The 15995-nt window shown below is 50.6% G+C and overlaps 2 protein-coding genes across 3 annotated transcripts in view; both read right to left on the bottom strand.

Moving 5' to 3' along the window:
- ZNF385C (zinc finger protein 385C) overlaps positions 1-246 on the bottom strand; it is a 50137-nt gene extending 49891 nt beyond the window's left edge. For both annotated transcript variants that reach the window (XM_077164378.1, XM_077164381.1), the window contains exon 1: positions 188-246. The gene's annotated coding sequence lies outside the window, so the exon portion shown is untranslated. The remainder of the gene's footprint in view (positions 1-187) is intronic.
- Positions 247-1695: 1449 nt separating this feature from the next.
- DHX58 (DExH-box helicase 58) lies at positions 1696-15927 on the bottom strand. Its single transcript, XM_077164371.1, has 12 exons — positions 15228-15927; positions 8761-8962; positions 8204-8394; positions 7313-7429; positions 6651-6777; positions 6180-6371; positions 5313-5566; positions 4662-4811; positions 4413-4574; positions 3704-3894; positions 2781-2877; positions 1696-2476 (listed from the first exon to the last, which is right to left on the bottom strand). The coding sequence occupies exons 1-12, from the start codon at positions 15393-15395 to the stop codon at positions 2276-2278; spliced, it is 2052 nt and encodes a 683-aa protein (XP_077020486.1). The 5' UTR covers positions 15396-15927; the 3' UTR covers positions 1696-2275.
- Between the last annotated feature and the right edge of the window lie 68 nt (positions 15928-15995).

Raw genomic sequence — 15995 nt, 5'->3', positions numbered from 1 at the left:
CCCCAGAGTTTAGCCGCACCCGCTACATGCCCAGCGTCGGTACGCAGAGCCAGGATAGGGCTGTCCTCACTGTCCGGTGGGGTCCCCAGTTCTGAGGCGAGGGGAAGGGGCAGGTGGAAGGGCTGCCTTGCGTTCCCGCGCTGCCCTCGAGGTCCTCAGCGCGAGCCAGCCCGCATCGCTCTCTTACCTGCGGGGCAGAGACGGAGCCCGCCACGGCCACCTGCTCTCGCCGCGCTCGGGAGCGCCCCGCCGGCAGCCTGGCGGGGGCGGGGCCAGACTCGGGGGCGGGGCCGGGGCGGGGGCGCCGCGGCCGGCCGAGCCCCTCCCTGAGTCTCGCGGGGCCGGGTGGGCCGGCTGATTCAGGTGGGGAGGGGGCGAGCTGGCGAGCCACGGTTTTGCTGAGGGCTGGGAAGTCAGGACCCTTCGGAGGGCGTTATGAAATCTCCTCCTTCAGGCAGCCTGCCCAGGTGCCCTGCAGCCAGTGGCTCCCTATGTAGACCCCTCACCTGGAGATGAACGCCCAGACACCCCACCTTGCCTGCGCTCACCCTTACCGTTGAGCTCCCTTTTCAAGAAAGCTCTCTGAGCCTGGCAGGGCGGGTGGGAGATAGGACAAACAGCTCAAAGGCGGGGTCTGCTGTCCAGTGGTTGGCGGGGGGGGGGGGGGGCTTGGGCCGCTGAGGGGCTGTTGGGCCCAGGTCATCTGTATCCTTGTCTTTCTCTCTGAACCCCCACCCTCCCAGCTCCCAGTGCCAGCTCAGGTCCCTCAGCTGTCACTATTTAGCCCTGGAATGACAGGCGTCCGGACTCCGTGCATCCAGACACATTCAAGGCCACTGAGCTTAGCACCCCTGAGCCCCTGCCCCCCTCCCTCCACCCCCGTCGCTAATTTTATTGACCCATAGAAGGCACGTTGCTGGCAAGGGGGATAATAACTGAAAGCAAAGTGGGGAGCAGACGGGCAGCAGAAGGGGCCCCCGGAGGCAGAGATGGGATGAGATGGGGGAGGAGGGCAGCTGCCAAAGCCAGGGCCAAGGGACACCCAGAGATTAGAAGGAAGAAGGGCCCTGGGAAGGAGGGGTACACATCTCTGAGAGGAGGGGATCGGGACAGACTGTAACTGGAATTTCAGCTCTCAGATAAGAGACCGAATGAGGGAAGAAGATGCTGAGGGGAATGGAAGGTGTATTGTTTCCCATCTGCCCTGAGGCAGAAACATGGATGCAGCAGGAGGGAAGGAGGTTAGATGGCAGGAAGGACTACCATCTTGCTCTCAAATCTCTGCTCTAGCCCCCTCCGTTCCTCCTGAAGGTGACTCCTGCCTGCTGGGCCTCTCTTACTACAGAAATAGCCCTTTCCCTAAAGAGTCAACCTAGATCTTGCCTTTTTTTTTTTTTCTTGTTAAAATGAGAACAGAAAATTTAGGCCTTTGCAACCCCCATACCCACTTCCATGTCTAACTGAGCCCACCCCTCAAGTCCTGGATCTTAGCCCTTCTCAACCCAGGGGAGATAACCTGGGCATTAGGGGAAAACAGAGAAAGGGAGGCTTTGTGACTGGAGCCCATTACAGAGGGGAGGGGTATGAGCCTCAAACTTAGAATGCTAGTGTCTCTCCAAATAAGGTTACACAGACAGCCATAAAGAGAGTGGTTAAACTTGAACATGACAAGTATACCAAAGCGGGTCATTGGATCTGGAGGGGCAGGAGGTAGGGACGCTAGGAAACTGCGAGGGTGATGGCCATGTTCATTACCTTACCTGTAGAGGAATATACATATGTTAAAACTCACCAGATAAATATGTGCAGTTTATGTTAATTATACCATGATCTAGCTGTTTTTTAAATATCACACATTTTCTATCTCATTTTTTCTCTTCTTTGTTTTTAATTTATGAGGGGCCTCAAAAATTGGAAGTGGCTTTGGCAGAGAAGGGCTGATGAAAGGCCAAGAGAAGCTGTTGTAATTCCTAATACAGGATGGAGAGCCACCTGACTCAGTTTCCCCCAAACTCCATCCATCGCCTATGAAAGCGACTATGCGTATGTGAGGCTGATCTGGGCTTAGCCATGGCCTTCCAACTGCTTCCTTGGTATGGGACGTGGAACCAGCCTGGCTGTCTGGGGCTCCCTGGTGGCCAGACAGGCCAACACCCCAACTTGGGCATTACAGCAGAAGAGGTCTGGACCCAGGCTTTGCTCAGGGGAAGGTGGTGGATGCTGCAGACTCTACCGCCCCCTGCTGCCTGAGACGGGTGCTGCAGGGGTGAGGCTGTCAGTCCAGGAACAGGTCAGACAGGTCAGAAAGTTCAGACAGGTCAGCACAGTGTTGCATATAGTTGAAGTCAGGTACTGGGAAGGGCACGCGGGACCACTTCTTGGCCTGGACTCGCCCTTGTGGGGTCTCCAGTAGCATACTGCGGACTTTGAGAGCTGGCAGCTTCACCGACTTGTAGATCATCTGCAGACCCCAGACCTGTGGGTGTGACAGAGGCACGTGGGGTCTGGGCCTCTGCCGTCAGGCTGGGCATGTGTCTTCAAGTTGGGGTGCCATGAATAGGGAAACTGTGTCTCCCACCTCAGACTGAGAGCTGTCTCCCCTGTCACACTCTGTGCTCCTAAGACAGGGGCTGGACCTTTCCCTGCAGATTGGGGGCCTCTGGGATAGGACTGTCGCCTCCATCCTCGTGAGGGCTCTCAGAGGGCAGGGGCTGGACACCCTCCTCCCTCAGACTGACAGCTGAGAACTCTGGGGCCTGGGAAGCAGCTCAAGCACTCACCTCCCCACAGTTTCTGCAGCTGATGGTGCCCCCAGGGCTCCAGTCCTTGAAGACTCTGTTAATGACCACAGGCTTCTTGGAGACGGTGTAGTAGATCCTTGAGAGAAAGGAGGGTGGCCTTAGAACCCCCATGGACTCTCAGGCCTCACCATCTTTTCTCCAACCGCCAGAGTGAGACCTTCTACAAATGTAAACCTGGCCCTGACATTCCCTTGCTCAAAATCTATCCGAGGCTCTGCATTGCCTACTAGAGGAATGTAAACTCTCAGGCCTAACCTTCAGGACCTCAGTGGACTGGTGTGCTTTCCTTCTGGCTTTCACTGTTCGTGGTCCCTTCCACTCAAGGCAACTGGAATTACCCCTCTCTGCCTTTCATCACCCCTGCCTCTGCTCGTCTTTTCCTCATCTCATCAGAGCCTAATCCAACCCATTCTCTGAAATCTAGTTGAAATGCTACAGTCTCAAATGAATCTGCCTGAAAACCCTCAGCATAGTGCTTGACACACAGTAGGTATCTAATATATAGTTATTTTATTAATGAAAGGATGGGAAACAAAGGTTTTGTGATGAGGAATAGCCAGCCCCTCTTAGTGTCTTTAGAGTAGGTAGGATTAAGTAGTTCTACCCCTTGTGGCCCCTCAGCACTTGACAGCCTGAATTCTAGCTCTTGGTCAACCATACTGCAGCTGTGGGAGTTTGGGCAAGACAATTAGCCTCTCTGAGCCCCAATTTCCTCATCTATAGAGCAGAGTGGTGCTAAAACCCATCTAATCGGACTTGTGAAAATGCAGTATCTGTACATGTTAAACGGCTCTTCAACCTCCAAAACCCATCGGAGCACTGTCTAGATGGGAGGGATTCTCAGTCCCCACCAGCCCAGCCCACCCGCCCCTCATCCCGACTGCCTCTTCCCCGGTTCTCACGAGAAGTTGGGATTCACGCTGACGTGGTGGGCGCCCTCCACTTTCCGCAGGTCACTGCCGTGGCCCACGGCCATCAGGCAGCTGATGCAGAGGAGCTTCACGTGGTCTGCCAGGAACTGCTGCCGCCGGCTTTCCTGCAGGGTGGCTCGGGCTGCTCTCTTGACCAGGGCTGCCCGCTGCAGATCCCGGATCTGGGGTGCAAGGAGACACCCAGGCTTGGCTGGGACCCAGGAGCTCTGACCCCAGGAATGCCCCTAGCCTGGGGACAAAGGGCTCCCAAATACCTCAGAACGTTTGTACCCAGAAGGGACTTTTCTTGTCCCCCCCACCCCTCAGCCCCTGGTGTTTGTAGAAGCAGCTCTGGGGAGAAAAACATTTCAGGGGCAGGGTAGAAATAGGTATTGCCACTGAATCTCTTCCCCCTCTTTGGAGAACTTCATGCAAAGCTTTCTTTGAACTGATCACCTCAGGGCAAGTGAACAGACATTTTTTGCCCAATCTGGGACACTTCCCAAGGTCTCTGGGAGACCAGCCATTGGCTCTCCAGGCAGCCCCATCCCTGGTCTCTACACTCCCCTCGATTCAAATCTTCCCCAGGTGGGGCCAAGTTAGTTTCAAGAGGAAGGGGTAGCAGGGAAAACAGATACCTGCCCGGCAGGGCTTCCTCAGCCCCATCCTTCCCTGCAGGGTGCACGGGCAGCCCACAGACCTTGGCCTGGTACTCAGCGTGGTCCATCTTCTGCACCGCGGTCACCGCCCGCTCCATCAGGTTCTCCAGCACCTCGTTGGTCAGCTCCCGCCGCAGCTCGCGACTGCCCTCGGTGGCCACAAATGCGTACATACTCTGATCAGCCCGGGCACGGCCCCTTGCCTGTGGGGTGGGGGGGCAAGGAGGTCTGAGTGGAGCTGTGGCCCCCCACAAGATCCTTCAAGGACTGTCGGATGGGCAGGCTGGCACCTGGACCATGGAGATCTCATTGGTCAGGAGGCTGTAGCGCACCACCACGTTGCACTGGGGAATGTCCAGACCCTCTTCTGCCACACTCGTGGCTACCAGGAGGTTCAGGGTACCAACTCGGAACTTCCGGATCACCTCCTGCTGCTCTCTCTGGGGTGGGGGGAGGAGAAAGGGGAAGGAGCTTGGTACCAGAGGGAGACTCAGGCCTCCCTGCCAGTGTAGCCTCTCCTGATTTGGACCTTTCACTCACAATCTTGGACCCTCTTCCCAGGGATCCTGAGAGGAACAAGTACCTCCAGGATCTTGCCATTATTCTCAGGTGGCCATCTGGCCTCTCTTTCCCTGGGGACCTCTAAGGATCCCTGCCCTTCTACCGCAGGAAATTCCCAACCCTATTCTCCTCCCCAAGGGACCTCAGACCCCCCCTGCCCTCTGTCTCAAAAGACCCCCAGACTAGGGAGACTTTTAGCACTGGGGACTTCAGTGTCTACCGAACTGTCTCGGCCTCTCCCTGAGCTCTCGGCCCCTCTGCCCTGTGCAAATTCTCCCCCCAGATCTCCCTGCCCAGCTCTCTGAGCTGGAGACCTTGTTCCCCCACCCCCTCCACTCCCGGCCTCCCGCAGCCCCAGTCCTTTTCCCCGAAGTCCACACCGGGGTCATGTGGGTGCTCTGGCTGCTGTTCCCGGCCCCAATCAGCAGCTGGGCCCTGATGTCCACTGCCTTTAGGCCAGGCTGCTGCTGGAGCCAGCGCAGGAGGGAGTAGGCACTTTGACGGGTACGGGTGAAGATGATGCCCCGGGGGCTGCCAGGGCTCCCGAACTGCTCCCGCAGGATCTGTTCCAGCACTTCCAGTTTGGGGTTCTCCGGGCCATGAGTTGCCAGTTGGGCCAGCATATCCTTGTGGTCTGCCAGGGAACCCCAAAACAGAGGCATGTGACTCAGGTGTGTGTGTGTGTGTGTTGGGGGGCTCACAGGGATAAGGCGCAGGAGTACGGGGGGGTGGTGGTGGAATATCCTCGCAAGAACAAGAGTTCATTTAAGGACACCCTCTGCCCTGCCCAGCTCAAGGACAGCCTCAAACCAGTACAGAATCCTTTGTTCACATATCAGGCTTATACCTCCTTTCAACCCAGCTGCCAGGCTGACCCTCTACCTTTTCATGCCATACAGGATTGGCTCTTGACATCAGGTCTCCTCAGAAAGATCCTTGGTCCCCAGCCTGTGCTGAGGCCACCAGTCTCAAATGTCACCTTCTGACTGCTTCACTTTCTTGGTCTAAAAGTAACACTCTACCCTCAAACTTTTAGGGACAGTCCCAATTAAATGATTTAAAAAAAAAAGTTGTCAGTGTGATTTGGCTTTTATATCTGTTGACACCTTCACAAATGAGGAAGAAAATCTCCCGTCGTACCCACGGCCCTGACGTTGGTTTAGAAAGATGCGGCCTAGGGGCCTCGTCCCTTCCCCACCCTGTGCTGGCGCCTGGGCCTCTGAACAGGTTTCCGACTCTCCTCTCACCCTCAAAATGCGCCAGCAGCCAGGACTCGACCAGTAGCACCTGGGTCTTGGTGGCACGCTCCCGGCTGTAGAACTCCTGCAGCGAGGCCAGGGCATCCACGGCGCGGACCGTGTCATGGATGAGCAGGGCATCATTGTAGCGCCGCAGATGGAGCGCGCACACCCGCTGCTGCTGAAGCCCCGCCTCGGCTGCTGCAGGCGGAGGACTCAGGCTGAGCGCGCTCTGCCCAGGCAGGCCCCGGCCCCCGCCTCCACCCCTGGAGGGCTGAGCTCTGCCCAGGCAGGCCCCGCCCCTGACCACCCTGTGCCCCGCCCCTGGAGGGCCGAGCTCTGCCCAGGCAGGCCCCGCCCCAGGCCTGCCCTTCACCCAACCCCTGGAGGGCTGAGCACTGTCCAGGCAGGCCCCGCCCCTGACCACCCTGTGCCCCGCCCCACGCCCCGCCCCTGGAGGGTTGAGGCAGTCCCTCTCACCAGTCTGGCTCAGCTCCACCACTTGCTGCTCGTACTTCTGCGTCCCAAAGTTCCGACTCAACTCGGGCTTCTCCAGTTGGTCATGTACTTCTTCCATGAGCTTCTTCAGCAAGTCCCCAAACGGGTCCTGAGCGAGAGGAGTGAGAGCATGAGGGGATTTCCAGACACATGGGGAAACCCTAACTCTGGTGGGGGACCCTAACTCTGGTGTGAAGCCCCACTGTGCTCCTGCCTTCACTGGCTGCCCTGCCTGAGAGGAGAGAGCTCCAGCGAGGCCAGCTGGGGTGTGAGACGCAGGAGTCATGGGGCAAGTTGTCTCCCCCTCTGGGCTGGGCATGGCAGTATCTAGTCCTTTTCCAGCTCTGTCATGGCAGACACATCGAAGGAGAGAGCTCAGTACAGGCTGGGAGCAAAGTGCCCCTGCTTTGTGGTCTGCAAAGCACACCACAGTGTGCCCAGGGCTTGGACGGGCCCTCACATAGTCACAGCAGCAGGTATGGGCATGTGCTTGTCTCCTCCCCATTTCACAGAAGAAATGGAGGCTCAGCGACCTCAAGCCTAAAGTGGCCTGAAGACACAGAGCTGCTGAGGTAGAATGACGATTCAAGCCCAGCTCCCCCACCTTCCCCCAGCCCACACCCCCGACCCCCTCCCCCACGCACTTGGGTGCGCTTGTGGCAGAGGTCATATTGTTTGCAGGGCTGCCGGCTGTGCTCCTGCAGCTGGGAACGCTGCTCCTGGGGCGACATGATGCACCACGTGTCCAGGTTGGCACAGAGCTGGGGGCAGCAGAGAGGGGTTCGTTGGAATCTGGGGCGTTCTGTGGGGACAGTGGGCAGAGCTTTGGGGCAGGATGGGTCCTAGCCCAGGGCAGGGTCTTCGGAGATGGGGATTTATGTACTCAATAAATATTTTCTGCTCACTTTAGGTACCAAGTAGGATTCTGGGTACTAGGAATACAGAGGAACTTGCACTGGAATTGGGGAGACAGATGCTAAACCAGTAAAAAAAACAGAATGAGAGAACTGCAGATGGTATAAAGAGCATTGAAGCAAATCAAACCAGATGATATGATCAAGTGAGGTGGGGGTGACCGGGAGGCCATTTGAAGAGATGACATTTATGCTGTTCCCTGAATGACAAGGAGTCAGCCAGGTAAAGTTCAGGGGGAAGGGTGTTTCAGGCAAAAGGAGTGGCAAGTGCAAAAGCCCTGATGTGGGAACAAGGCTGACTTGTTCAAGATACGGAAAGAAGGCCATTATAGCTATAGCATAAGTGAGGAGGGGGGTGCAGGAAGTGAGTTGGAGAGGAAGACAGAGCTAGGTCATGTGAGATTTTGTCAGCAAGAGTTGAGTTGGGAGTTAATTCTAAGTGCAAAAAGAAGCCATTGGGGGCGGGGTGGGGGAGGCAAGCCATTGAAGGCTGGACCTTAGAAGAAGGGACCCCAACCCTGCGAGGAGAAGCCCGGGTAAGGGCAAGTGTGGGTGGGGCAGGGCAGGTTAGGGAAGTCCCTGGTGGATGTGGTGGTGGGGGGATTCGGGGGCCAAGCTGACCTGCAGGACGTGGTCAATAGCCCCTTGGAGTGTGGAGGCCCCGCCAGTGCCCAGGGAGGCTGTGAGACCCAGCACTTGCGGCAGGGGCCGTGCCATCCGGAATTTTAGCCCCAGGTACTGGCTCAGGATGATGTTGTAGACGGTGTCCTTATGTGTGTGGTGACACTCATCCACCACGAGCAGGGAGAAGGCTGGGGACAAATGGGGGAAGGCTGTGACCTTCACTTGCAAAATGTTTCCTTCCATAAGCTTTGTTTCATGTAGTCCCCACAACTCAGCTGAGAATTCCTTCCTCCCTCCACGACCTGCAGCTTGGGGCCTGAGAACAAGCCAGGTGAAAATGATTTACCTCCATGAAACAGATTAGTAAACTGAGGCTCAGCTGTGGGAAGGGCTTTGCAAATATCCTACACGGGAGTCAGGTCTGTTTCCACTAGAGTGTATGCTGAACACACGCTGGTGAATGGGGAGCCCTTCACTCTCACAAAAAACAGGAAGTGGTGCCCTGGGGTTGGCAGGAGGGGTACCTCCCCGGCCCCTGCGTCCACAGCCCTCACCATTGAGCTCCACGTGCTCCTCCTCTTCGGAACTGGTCAAGGCTGTCTGCAGCAGCTCAGCCGTGCAGATAATCAAGTCATGGTTCCGGGCCACGTGCCCAAAGTCAGCCCGTGCCCCCATATCACCGCTCAGGGTTGTCATCTGCCAGCGCCCATCCAGCATGCGGCGGAACTCCTCACTATGTTGGGTCACCAGATGCACCTGGGGGTGGGGAGTGAGCCGGAGAGGGGAAGCTGGGGTGGGGGTGGGGGTGGAGAAGGGCCTTGGGATATGACCAGAGACTGGTCTCTGGTAAAAAGACAGGCAAGAACTTCCAGAGAAGATGGCGGCTTAGTAAGAAGCGCGGATCTTAGTTCCTCCTCCAGAACAGCTACTAGGGGAGTAGAAACGATACAGAACAGCTCCCGGAGCCACAACAGAGATAAAAAAGACAGCGTACCCCATCCTGGAACGGCTGACTGTCTGGGAGAACCTGCTCCGGTGAGATCGCCGAGGGGCGCGGGCTTCCCCAGGCCGGGGCGGCAAGCAGCCGGAGTCCTTCCCTTCCTCCTTCCCGGGCCAGCTGGGACAATTGGACAGGCACTCCCCTCAAGCCGCGGTGGCTGGTGCCCCCCCCCACGCGCGGCCCCCCGGACCAACTGGGAGAATTGGATCGGAGATCCCCAGGCCACGGAGAACGGTGACCGGGGTCCTTTCCAAACACGTGACTTCCCAGTCTGGCTGGGAACGGTGCACTCTCCCGGGCCGCAGCGGCTGGCGCCCTCCCGCCACGCTTGGCACCCCAGGCCGACTAGGAGATTCGGACGGGCGCTCTCCCGGACTGCGGCGGCCGGCGACCCTCCCCACATTCGGATCCCCGGGCCGGCTGGCACTCTTCCAAGCCGCTTCGGCTGGCGAACCTCCCCCACGGCGAGAGTTTTCCAAAGTTAAAGGACCCACAGCACCTTTTACTGGTGGGACCCGCAGACAAACGTGTGCCACGAGCGCCACCTACTGGGCAGGATAAGAAAAACAGAACCCAGAGATTTCACAGAAAAATCTTTCAACCTGTTGGGTCCAACACCCAGGGAAATCTGACTAAATGCCCAGACGCCAGCAGAAGATAACGGATCACGCTCAAAAAATTGAAAATATGGCCCAGTCAAAGGAACAAACCAATAGTTCAAATGAGATACAGGAGCTGAGACAACTAATGCTGAATATACGAACAGAAATGGAAAACCTCTTCAAAAACCAAATTGATAAATTGAGGGAGGACATGAAGAAGACATGGGCTGAACAAAAAGAAGAAATAGAAAAACTGAAAAAACAAATCACAGAACTTAAGGAAGTGAAGGATAAAGTAGAAAAGATGGAAAAAACAATGGATACCTACAATGATAGATTTAAAGAGACAGAAGATAGAATTAGTGATTTGGAGGTTGGAACATCTGAATTCCAAAAAGAAACAGAAACTATAGCGAAAAGAATGGAAAAATTTGAACAGGGGATCAGGGAACTGAAGGACAATATGAAGCGCACAAATATACGTGTTGTGGGTGTCCCAGAAGGAGAAGAGAAGGGAAAAGGAGGAGAAACACTAATGGAAGAAATTATCACTGAAAATTTCCCAACTCTTATGAAAGGCCTAAAATTACAGATCCAAGAAGTGCAGCACACCCCAAAGAGAATAGACCCAAATAGGCGTTCTCCAAGACACTTACTAGTTAGAATGTCAGAGGTCAAAGAGAAAGAGAGGATCTTGAAAGCAGCAAGAGAAAAACAATCCATCACATACAAGGGAAACCCAATAAGACTATATGTAGATTTCTCAGCAGAAACCATGGAAGCTAGAAGACAGTGGGATGATATATTTAAATTACTAAAAAAGAAAAACTGCCAACCAAGACTCCTATATCCAGCAAAATTGTCCTTCAAAAATGAGGGAGAAATTAAAACATTCTCAGACAAAAAGTCACTGAGAGAATTTGTGACCAAGAGAACAGCTCTGCAAGAAATACTAAAGGGAGTACTAGAGTCAGATACGAAAAGACAGAAGAGAGAGGTATGGAGAAGAGTGTAGAAAGAAGGAAAATCAGATATGATATATATAATACAAAAGGCAAAATGGTAGAGGAAAATATTATCCAAACAGTAATAACACTAAATGTTAATGGACTGAATTCCCCAATCAAAAGACATAGACTGGCAGAATGGATTAAAAAACAGGATCCTTCTATATGCTGTCTACAGGAAACACATCTTAGACCCAAAGATAAACATAGGTTGAAAGTGAAAGGTTGGGAAAAGATATTTCATGCAAATAACAACCAGAAAAGAGCAGGAGTGGCTATACTAATATCCAACAAATTAGACTTCAAATGTAAAACAGTTAAAAGAGACAAAGAAGGACACTATCTACTAATAAAAGGAACAATTAAACAAGAAGACATAACAATCATAAATATTTATGCACCAAACCAGAATGCCCCAAAATACGTGAGGAATACACTGCAAACACTGAAAAGGGAAATAGACTCATATACCATAATAGTTGGAGACTTCAATTCACCACTCTCATCAATGGACAGAACATCTAGACAGAGGATCAATAAAGAAATAGAGAATCTGAATATTACTATAAATGAGCTAGACTTAACAGACATTTATAGGACATTACAGCCCACAACAGCAGGATACACCTTTTTCTGAAGTGCTCATGGATCATTCTCAAAGATAGACCATATGCTGGGTCACAAAGCAAGTCTTAACAAATTTAAAAAGATTGAAATCATATACAACACTTCTCGGATCATAAAGGAATGAAGTTGGAAATCAATAATAGGCAGAGTGCCAGAAAATTCACAAATATGTGGAGGCTCAACAACACACTCTTAAACAACGAGTGGGTCAAAGTAGAAATTGCAAGAGAAATTAGTAAATACTTCGAGGCGAATGAAAACGAAAACACAACATACCAAAACCTATGGGATGCAGCAAAGGCAGTGCTAAGAGGGAAATTTATTGCCCTAAATGCCTATATCAGAAAAGAAGAAAAGGCAAAAATTCAGGAATTAACTGTCCACTTGGAAGAACTGGAGAAAGAACAGCAAACTAACCCCAAAGCAAGCAAAAGGAAAGAAATAACAAAGATTAGAGCAGAAATAAATGAAATTGAAAACATGAAAACAATAGAGAAAATCAATAAGACCAGAAGTTGGTTCTATGAGAAAATCAATAAGATTGATGGGCCCTTAGCAAGATTGACAAAAAAAAAGAAGAGAGAGGATGCAAATAAATAAGATCAGAAATGGAAGAGGAGACATAACCACTGACCTCACAGAAATAAAGGAGGTAATAACAGGATACTATGAACAACTTTATGCTAATAAATACAACAATTTAGATGAAATGGATGGGTTCCTGGAAAGACATGAACAACCAACTTTGACTCAAGAAGAAATAGATGACCTCAACAAACCAATCACAAGTAAAGAAATTGAATCAGTCATTCAAAAGCTTCCTAAAAAGAAAAGTCCAGGACCAGACGGCTTCACATGTGAATTCTATCAAACATTCCAGAAAGAATTAGTACCAACTCTCCTCAAACTCTTCAAAAAAATCGAAGTGGAGGGAAAACTACCTAATTCATTCTATGAAGCCAACATCACCCTCATACCAAAACCAGGCAAAGATATTACAAAAAAAGAAAACTACAGACCAATCTCTCTAATGAACACAGATGCAAAAATCCTCAATAAAATTCTAGCAAATCGTATCCAACAACACATTAAAAGAATTATACATCATGACCAAGTAGGATTCATCCCAGGTATGCAAGGATGGTTCAACATAAGAAAATCAATTAATGTAATACACCATATCAACAAATCAAAGCAGAAAAATCACATGATCATCTCAGTTGATGCAGAGAAGGCATTTGACAAGATTCAACATCCTTTCCTGTTGAAAACACTTCAAAAGATAGGAATACAAGGGAACTTCCTTAAAATGATAGAGGGAATATATGAAAAACCCACAGCTAATATCATCCTCAATGGGGAAAAATTGAAAACTTTCCCCCTAAGATCAGGAACAAGACAAGGATGTCCACTATCACCACTATTATTCAACATTGTGTTGGAGGTTCTAGCCAGAGCAATTAGACAAGAAAAAGAAATACAAGGCATCAAAATTGGAAAGGAAGAAGTAAAACTATCACTGTTTGCAGACGATATGATACTATACGTCGAAAACCCGGAAAAATCCACAACAAAACTACTAGAGCTAATAAATGAGTACAGCAAAGTAGCAGGTTACAAGATCAACATTCAAAAATCTGTAGCATTTCTATACACTAATAATGAACAAGCTGAGGGGGAAATCAAGAAACAAATCCCATTTACAATTGCAACTAAAAGAATAAAATACCTAGGAATAAATTTAACTAAAGAGACAAAAAACCTATATAAAGAAAACTACAAAAAACTGTTAAAAGAAATCACAGAAGACCTAAATAGATGGAAGGGCATACCGTGTTCATGGATTGGAAGACTAAATATAGTTAAGATGTCAATCCTACCTAAATTGATTTACAGATTCAATGCAATACCAATCAAAATCCCAACAACTTATTTTTCAGAAATAGAAAAACCAATAAGCAAATTTATCTGGAAGGGCAGGGTGCCCCGAATTGCTAAAAACATCTTGAGGAAAAAAACGAAACTGGAGGTCTCGCGCTGCCTGACTTTAAGGCATATTATGAAGCCACAGTGGTCAAAACAGCATGGTATTGGCATAAAGATAGATATATCGACCAATGGAATCCAATAGAGTGCTCAGATATAGACCCTCTCAACTATGGACATTTGATCTTTGATAAGGCAGTCAAGCCAACACACCTGGGACAGAACAGTCTCTTCAATAAAGGGTGCCTAGAAAACTGGATATCCATATGCAAAAGAATGAAAGAAGACCCGTATCTCACACCCTATACAAAAGTTAACTCAAAATGGATCAAAGATCTAAACATTAGGTCTAAGACCATAAAACAGTTAGAGGAAAATGTAGGGAGATATCTTATGAAACTTACAATTGGAGGCGGTTTTATAGACCTTAAACCTAAAGCAAGAGCACTGAAGAAGGAAATAAATAAATGGGAGCTCCTCAAAATTAAACACTTTTGTGCATCAAAGAACTTCATCAAGAAAGTAGAAAGACAGCCTACACAATGGGAGACAATATTTGGAAATGACATATCAGATAAAGGTCTAGTATCCAGAAGTTATAAAGAGATTGTTCAACTCAACAACAAAAAGACAGCCAACCCAATTACAAAATGGGAAAAAGACTTGAACAGACACCTATCAGAAGAGGAAATACAAATGGCCAAAAGGCACATGAAGAGATGCTTAATGTCCCTGGCCATTAGAGAAATGCAAATCAAAACCACAATGAGATATCATCTCACACCCACCAGAATGGCCATTATCAACAAAACAGAAACTGACAAGTGCTGGAGAGGATGCGGAGAAAGAGGCACACTTATCACTGTTGGTGGGAATGTCAAATGGTGCAACCACTGTGGAAGGCAGTTTGGCAGTTCCTCAAAAAGCTGAATATAGAATTGCCATACGACCCAGCAATGCCATACCATTGCTAGGTATCTACTCAAAGGACTTAAGGGCAAAGACACAAACAGACATTTGCACACCAATGTTTATAGCAGTGTTATTTACAATTGCAAAGAGATGGAAACAGCCAAAATGTCCATCAACAGGCGAGTGGCTAAATAAACTGTGGTATATACATACGATGGAATATTATGCAGCTTTAAGACAGAATAAACTTATTAAGCATGTAATAACATGGATGGACCTAGAGAACATTATGCTGAGTGAGTCTAGCCAAAAACTAAAGGACAAATACTGTATGGTCCCACTGATGTGAACCGACATTCAAGAATAAACATGGAATATGTCATTGGTAACAGAGTCCAGCAGGAGTTAGAAACAGGGTAAGATAATGGGTGATTGGAGCTGAAGGGATACAGACTGTGCAACAGGACTAGATACAAAAACTCAAAAATGGACAGCACAATAATACCTAATTGTAAAGTAATCATGTTAAAACACTGAATGAAGCTGCATCTGAGCTATAGGGTTTTTTTTTCTCTGTTTGTTTGTTTGTCTTTTTTTTTGTACTATTATTATTTTTATTTTTTTCTCTATATTAACATTCTATATCTTTTTCTGTTGTTTTGCTAGTTCTAAATCGATGCAAATGTACTAAGAAATGATGATCATGCATCTATGTGATGATGTTAAGAATTACTGATTGCATATGTAGAATGGAATGATTTCTAAATGTTGGGTTAATTTCTTTTTTTTTCTTTAATTATTATATATAAAAAAAAGGCAAGCTTAAGGATGGTCCCAAGAGGGGCAGAAGAGCAGGGACCCCACTGAGCGGAGGGCAGGGCACTTACCCTGTTGACCAGTACGACCACCTTGGCTCTGCCCACAGTTTCCAGGTGCCTCTTGGCCACATAAGCAGCTGCCCGTGTCTTCCCGGCGCCCGTGGGCAGCCATATGATGACATTCCTGCCCTCCAGGGCGGGCATGATAACCTCCCACTGGTAGGGCCGCAGCTCCATTCTGAAGTAGCAGAGCGCTCAGAGCCACCGGCTTCCAGCTTGAGGGAGATGGGACAGGGCCCCCGCAGGCCCTTCCGGGAGCCTTCTCTGGCCACAAAGGCTCTGGGGAGGCGGGAGTAACACACTACACCTGGCCTGTGCCGCCCCGAGCTCACCTGCTCGCCGGCCTGGCCATCGCCGCCCGATGGGCTTAGCCAGATGAGCCGCCCCTGGGCGGGGCCGAGAGAGAAATCAGAAACTGAAACTGAGGGGCGGAGCCAGCCGGAGCCGGCCATAGAAATCTCCCTTAGAAAGCTCCCGCCCCTGTCTCCGGGACGAGAAACTGTCCGTGCTCGGATGGGGGGCAGGAGTGTGGCTGCGTTGCTGACAGGGTGGCACGTTCACCTGCCTCCCACCCAGCCAGGGGCCTCCCCTCCCTCGGCCCGCCTGTCCCTGCACCCGGTGGGCTAAGGCAGCCTGGCTGAGGGGCTGGTCCTGCCGCCTTAGCACTGGGGCCCGGAGAAGTGGGGGAGCCTGTCACCCAGGAGCACGGCTGGGGAGAACAGGCCCGACCCCACCTGAGGCTGGTTTACTGGAGAGGAGGAGGCCAGCCTGCTGGGG

Source organism: Tamandua tetradactyla, chromosome 6 (assembly GCF_023851605.1).
Source record: "Tamandua tetradactyla isolate mTamTet1 chromosome 6, mTamTet1.pri, whole genome shotgun sequence".
NCBI classification, from domain to species: Eukaryota; Metazoa; Chordata; class Mammalia; order Pilosa; family Myrmecophagidae; genus Tamandua; species Tamandua tetradactyla.
The sequence above is the reverse complement of the archived record's forward strand: the minus strand, read 5'-3'. Positions and strand labels throughout refer to the sequence as shown.

Excerpts from the sequence above, each read along its gene's own strand:
- DHX58 (XM_077164371.1), bottom strand. The coding sequence starts at position 15,395 with ATGGAGCTGCGGCCCTACCAGTGGGAGGTTATCATGCCCGCCCTGGAG. Across the intron at positions 4,812-5,312 it reads AGAGCACCCACATGACCCCG|AGAGAGCAGCAGGAGGTGAT; the intron begins GTGTGGACTTCG and ends CCCCCACCCCAG. Across the intron at positions 4,575-4,661 it reads ATGAGATCTCCATGGTCCAG|GCAAGGGGCCGTGCCCGGGC; the intron begins GTGCCAGCCTGC and ends CCCACCCCACAG.